The sequence below is a fragment of the Acanthisitta chloris genome, unplaced genomic scaffold (genome assembly GCF_000695815.1).
Source record: "Acanthisitta chloris isolate BGI_N310 unplaced genomic scaffold, ASM69581v1 scaffold35009, whole genome shotgun sequence".
NCBI classification, from domain to species: domain Eukaryota; kingdom Metazoa; phylum Chordata; class Aves; order Passeriformes; family Acanthisittidae; genus Acanthisitta; species Acanthisitta chloris.
In genome coordinates, this window is record NW_008693693.1 from 14,815 (window position 1) to 21,119 (window position 6,305).

The 6,305-nt window shown below is 56.0% G+C and overlaps 1 protein-coding gene across 1 annotated transcript in view; it reads right to left on the reverse strand.

Moving 5' to 3' along the window:
• ANK1 (ankyrin 1, erythrocytic) overlaps positions 1 to 6,305 on the reverse strand; it is a gene marked incomplete at its 3' end in the record, with an annotated part of 52,361 nt that overhangs the window by 14,707 nt on the left and 31,349 nt on the right. The window contains exons 3-16 of the mRNA XM_009083156.1: positions 5,993 to 6,091; positions 4,851 to 4,949; positions 4,071 to 4,169; positions 3,772 to 3,957; positions 3,535 to 3,633; positions 2,925 to 3,023; positions 2,499 to 2,597; positions 1,847 to 2,044; positions 1,665 to 1,763; positions 1,208 to 1,306; positions 854 to 952; positions 472 to 669; positions 201 to 299; positions 13 to 111 (exon numbers count right to left, since the gene is read on the reverse strand). Coding sequence (XP_009081404.1) covers positions 13 to 111; positions 201 to 299; positions 472 to 669; positions 854 to 952; positions 1,208 to 1,306; positions 1,665 to 1,763; positions 1,847 to 2,044; positions 2,499 to 2,597; positions 2,925 to 3,023; positions 3,535 to 3,633; positions 3,772 to 3,957; positions 4,071 to 4,169; positions 4,851 to 4,949; positions 5,993 to 6,091 — 1,671 coding nt within the window. The remainder of the gene's footprint in view (positions 1 to 12; positions 112 to 200; positions 300 to 471; positions 670 to 853; positions 953 to 1,207; positions 1,307 to 1,664; positions 1,764 to 1,846; positions 2,045 to 2,498; positions 2,598 to 2,924; positions 3,024 to 3,534; positions 3,634 to 3,771; positions 3,958 to 4,070; positions 4,170 to 4,850; positions 4,950 to 5,992; positions 6,092 to 6,305) is intronic.

Consider the following 6,305-nt stretch of genomic DNA (forward strand, 5'->3'; position numbering starts at 1 on the left):
GCCCAGCCTTACCCAGGCTGAGTTGTGTGGAGAGCTCCCCTTGGGAAGCAGCAGCTTGACAATCTCCAGGTTGTTGTGGTGCACAGCCACGTGCAGTGGGGTCAGGCCATTCTGCAGAGGGGGAGAGGGTACAGACAGGTGAGACAGAGCTTCTCCCCATACTACTCCACTCCTTCCACTGCTGCAGAAGCAGCACTCACCTTCCCTGCTGCATTGGGGTGAGCGTCATGTGCCAGCAGCAACTCTGCCACATCCACCTTCCCATACTTGGCTGCAACGTGGAGAGGGGTAAATCCTTTCTGAGGAGAAAGGCAGCCCATCACAGGGTGGCAGAGATGAGGAGAGCACTGATGCATGCTGTGACACAGGAGGAGGTCGCCCCTCCTGCGACAGGTACACTGTGCCACCAAGCCTGCCGAGCCTTGGCCCGGCTGGGTGATGCTTTCTGTGGCAGTGGCCACAGTGGCCTACCTTGGTCATGCAGGTCTGTGAGGCCCCCTTCTCCAGCAGGGCCAGGGCTGTGTCCATATGCCCCTCTCTGGCAGTGATGTGCAGAGGTGTGTGCCCTGCTGTGGTGGCCAGGTTGGGGTTGGCATTGCTCTCCAACAGGAGTTTGACCATGCCAGTGTGGCCAATGCGTGAAGCACAGTGCAGAGGAGTCTGGTCATCCTGTGAGGGAGGCAAAGCAGCTGTTAAGGCAGACCTGGACCAGTCCATTCTTGCCGTGTCAAAGTGGTCCCCTGCTCCTGCTGTTGCACAGCCCCTGGCAGGCTTGGCTCTGGGCAGGTGAGAGCAAAAAAGCCAGCATCAGCTGTTACCAGAACTGACTATCACACACTTGCTCTGTACTTACCTTGGCCTTGGCATTGGCTTTGGCTTTGTTCTGCAGCAGGTACTTTGCCACATCCATGTGCCCAGCTCTGGCTGCCATATGTAGGGGTGTCTCCACTTTCTGCACCAAGGACAGGATAAAGTGGTGAGGTCAAAGGAGGGGATATACCTTCCTGCAGTTGTTCCTCTGCTCCATGCAGAGGAGAGCAGTGCCTACAACCTTGTCTGGCCCCTGCTGGTTCCTCCTGCCAGCACAAAGCAGACAGCACCAGGCACTGTGCAAGTGAACAGAGGAGTGCAGGACCTGGGCAGTTCCCACACCCTGCTGGCCCACAACATGCTAAGCTCCCAAAGCCCAAGCCAGGGTGAGACTCACCACATTGGACACATTAGGAGAGGCTCCACGCTGCAGCAGGGTCTTGACAATGGGCAGGTGCCCCATGAAAGCAGCCACATGCAGAGGGGTGAGGCCAGACTGTGAAGAAAAAGGGGCCAGGAGCCAAGATGAGGCTGATGGCCTTGCCAGCATCTCTTTCTGCCCCCTTCTCCCTCTCCCCAGGGCACATTCCAGCACAGAGGCAAAATCTGGGTCTCCAGCCTGCCCCAGTAACCTGGCAGGTAAGTGCAGGGGGAACACAGAGAGCTGCTGCCTTCCCTTGCATCCCTCTGCTTTGCAGGGAGATGCTGCCAGGCTCAATGGGTCCTGAGCTGCAAAGAGCTCTAAGAAGGGTTCCTGGGGACCATCAAAAGCAACAGGGCCATCATCTCCTGCCACGCTGCCCACTCAGTACAGGCAGCAGCAGGAGACCTGAGGCTGGGCTCAGCCCACCTACCTCTGTGACAGCGTCAATGGAGGCACCTGTCTTCAGCAGCAGCTCCATCACACGGATGTGGTTCTTCTTGCAGGCAATATGGAGGGGCGTGAAGCCATTCTGCAGACAGAGATATGGACCATCATTTGCAGGAACACTCTCTCTCTCCTCCAGCCCAACCCTGCTTGCCCCTCCTCACTCACCAGGGCTCGGGAGTTGGGCTTGGCCCCTTTCTCCACCAGCAGCTTGGCCACACGGTGGTGCCCACAGTGTGCAGCCACATGCAGTGGTGTTAGGTGGTCCAGGGTGATGTCATCGATCTCGGCGCTGTACTGCAGGAGCAGGCGCACGCAGTCCAGGTGGTCACCCTGCGCTGCCATGTGGATTGGCGACAAGCCATTCTGCAACCACAGAGTAGGGTATCAGGGCTGGGCCAGGAAGGGGACCAGGCATCCCATCCAGCCCCTGCCTTGCACCTCCACCTACAGCTTTGCAGCAGAAGACTCAGCTTGTTCTCCAGGGTGCTACCAGAGAGGAACCCTGAAATCCCTCGCTGAGACTTACAGGGGAGCAATGCCAAGTGGAGGGCAGGGCCTGAAGAGCTGCTGCCATGGGGCAGGCTGTCCCCACATCATCCCTTCCTCAGGACTGGTCCCTTTGAAGCATGAAGCTCTCAGGCAAGGGGCTATAGCTAGGGCCAAGTAGGTCAGGAAGCTCCTTACCCCTCGTCAGGCCAAAAAATCCCCAACCCAGCCACAGGTGGCATCTAGCAACCAACCGTGCACAGCTTGTTACCCACCCTGTGTTGCCCTGGGACCTGGCACCAAGCGCAGCCCCATCAAGTCACATCGGTACCTTGGTTTTGGCTTGAATGGGAGCCCCATGGTCCAGGAGGATCTCTGCAATTCGCACATGTCCATTGCGTGCTGCACAGTGGAGAGGGGTCAGCTCATCCTGGGGAGAGAGAGGGGTTCAAGGTCTCAGCACGGCACAGAAAAGCAGGGTTCCTTCAGGCAGAGGAGTAACAGGGACTTCAGATTTGTTTTCAAAATAAGGCAAAACTGAGCCTGCCCTCAGCACCCCAGGGCACACCCTTGTAGCTATGCAGTCTCCCCTGTCCTCTACAGGCACCAGCGAAAAAATCTGGTCCATTCCCTTAGTGCACCAGAGACCTTCCCCTACAACCCCAGCAAGATGTCTGCAAGGTAAGCACTAGGCACAAGGAGCTCAGGGACAGAGACAGCCCATGTCCAGATGGACCGTGTTCAGAAGTGCTCTCACCTTGGTCCTTGTCTCGATCTGGGCCCCACGGTCCAGCAGCAGCCGTACCATGATGATGTTGCCCCTGCGGGAGGCTATGTGCAGGGGAGTGATCCCATTCTGTCAGAAGGAACAGCAGTCTGTTAGAGAGAATAGCCCACTCTCTTTCAAGGAGGAAAAGGACAAGGAAAGGAGAGAGGACAGGGAGAGCTACATCCCTGCCCAGGGATGGTACAGAGGAACGGCTTGTTTAAGAGGGCTGCATAGCTAAAGGCTGAGGACAGAAGCTACACAGATCTTGCAGGAAAATTCCAGCTCATGGACTGGGCTGCAGCCATGGTTCTGGAAAAGGCACCCCAACTGCAGGGGCATGAGCTCTGTCCTGCAGCAACAGCACCAGATTTCCCTTGGCCTGGACCCCAAAAGCTTTCAGGGATGCATGATTGCATCTGACAGAAGGAAGACATAGGCTCATGCTGCTTATTAATTGCAAGTCTCAGGTAGCCCATGCTACCTTCTGCATGGTCCCACCTCTCCAGCATACCCTGGCACCTAAATGGATAGGAGGCACAGCATCCTCCTCTGGTGCTGGAGCAGCACCAGCCCCAGCAGATTCCCTCTCTGCACTCACCTGGGGTGTGAAGTTGACACTGGCTCCACGGGTCAGCAGTAATTGGGCCACACTGAGATTCTCATAGTGGGCTGCAATGTGCAAGGGGGTGAATCCAGTCTAGGGGAAAGAAGGAGGGATCAGCCCAGCCAGACACATGCTCCCTGCTGAAAGGACGGATAAATACAGCATACCAAGCTGCTGTTCTCCCTGGGGATGTGGGAGAGCTCCCAGAGGCAGGATGGGAAAACCACACACCTTGGATAAGACATCAGCATTGGGGTCATTCTGCAGCAGCACAGCAGCTGTGCGAGTGTCATCGTTGCGGGCTGCAATGTGCAGGGCGGGCAGGCGGACCTTACCCTTCGTCCCATAGTTGATAAGGTGAGCAACCACGTTCTCATGCCCTTGCTGCAGAGCCACGGCTAGTGGCGTGAAGCCATCCTGTTGAGGAGAGGCAGGTGAGAGGGGGAGAGCCAAGGAGCTATGGCAGCACCCAACACATACCACAGCAACCCTCACAAGCAGGGCCATAGGCTCTTCCCCAAGGATCTCACCTCTGTGGCTACATTCTGGTTGGCTCCATTTTCAAGCAAGAACTTCACAACTTCCAGGTGGTTCTCCTGTGCTGCCATGTAGAGAGGTGTGAAGCCTTTCTGCAAACACAGGGCCATGCACATCAACACAACTCTTCCTCAAGTTTCTCAAGTTTCTTGCAGACCTACACCCCATCAACACCCACACCCCCAGCTCAGTGAACTGGGGCAAAAGCACCCCAGTGTTGGTGCAGAAAAGGAGAAAAACTAGCAGTGGTGGAGCTTCACACATCCAGAGCTGGAGCTCAACAGCTCCAGAAAATAACAGGCAATAATTCATAAGAGTTAACCCAGGAGACACTGCCTTCTGCTCACTACCACTACTCTCCCTAGTTCAGAGACATTTCTCCCACCAGGCAAAACTCAAAGAGCTTGCAGCCCCACCAGATCCAAGGAAGAGAACAAAGGAGGCACAGTGCGTGGAGTTGCAGGAGTTGCTGGAGGTCTCATGGCTGTGCCAGGGAGGCACTGGCCATGAGTCCTCCCAGGATGAGCTCAGCATGCTTGTGTGTGTTGCCAGGGACTCCCCCAGCAGAGACCATGCTGTTCTCCCCATATGCCTCAAGACTCCCTACACACCATTTGCACACTCCTTTCAGGAGTCTGGTAGAGCAGTCCTTGCCCCCAAACAGAAACTGCAAAGGGATGCTGAAGTGCCCATGCTGGGCATAGTTCTCACCATGAGGGCACCATCATCACGCATGACGTGTGCCTTTCCCATCCCAGACCAGGTCACCCTACCTGTGACTGCGCGTTGACATTAGCCCCATAGTTCACCAGCTCCCGGACCACATCCTGTTGTCCAGCCAAGGCAGCAATGTGCAGGGCTGTGTTTCCTTTCTGAAAAACACCACAAGGCATTGCTCAGGGGCTGAAGCAGCCCAGGATGCCAGAGAAAGTCGGGCCTGATGTTCTAACAGGCATGCAAACAGAGCAGCTGGCCAGGAAAGCCTATGAGGGGCCATGCAGTCCTCGATCCATGTCCCATCCCTGCCATAGGCCAGCCAGCCACCCTTCCCATTTACTGGCCAGGGAAGAGAGTGATTTCATCTCTCCCATGAAGTTATTGGCAGCAAAAGCTGTATGCACTGTCAGGCACTGTGCATCTCCGGCACTGAGAGATGAGGAGGGCAGGGAGGATGGGGAAGCTGAGCTGGCAGTCTTCAGGCAAAACTGCAGTGTGCACCCTGGTAGCCAAGGCATTCCAGCAGACCTAAGGGATGACAAGCAGGCTGGAAAATGCAGACACAGGCTCTTCAGATTTGTGTCTTTGGGTGGTGCAGCAGAATGCCAGACTGCTCCATGTCCAGAACCCTGCAAGAGCATTAGGGAGGTGGAAAGTGAGGCTTCCTCTTGCTCTTGCAGCCCTTCGGCCGGTGCTCAAGGCTGCTTATTTGTCAGCCCTGCTTGCTTGTGCCACTGTCTTTTTCGTCATCAAGCAAGAACCACACCCCACTGTGGTGATGCAAGATGTTATTTATGGAGCACCAGCGCTCTCCAGGCTTGTGACAATGGTACCGAGGCCATCTCAAGTGCTGCAGCATGCGGGGGCTGCCCCAGAGCAGAGGGCTAACCAGAGCCAGCAGCCCAGGCGGGGAGGAAATGTTAGTAAGACAGACGTAGCATGTGTTATTTTTTATGTTACTCCCCTCTCAAGCTCACAGTGGCCCCCATGGTGGAGAGGAACCTCCCACCCACCTGGAGATCCCCAGCATGGCTTTGGCTGTGCTGAACCCAGAGCCCAGCAGCACTGCCACTGGCACAGCCCCTCTGGGGGCTGACAGTAACCAGCATTATTCACTGTTTAGCTATTGCCAGTGTGTCTGGCAGCAATGGCAGGGTGAGGAGCTGTGACTAATGTGGCCAGACTCCCTTGTCCTCACCTTGGTCGTTGTCTCCAAAACGATCTCCTTGTGCAACAGCTCCACAACCATTTTCACGTGGCCCTCCTTGGAGGCTAGGTGCAAGGCATTCAGCCCATTCTGGAGGAAGCAAAGGTGGGTGAGGGGAATTAGTCACCATTTGGGGCTGAGGATCTCTGGGGAGCACCCTACTCTGAGTTTCTGTGCAGACAAGACTGTGGGCACTTTGCTCACACTGGAGAAAATCTAGGCTGGTGGGAGCAGGAGTCATTGCCTTGCCCTCAAACTCTGCACTGACATCCAGCACACCAGCTCCATGCCGCCATGGCAGTTT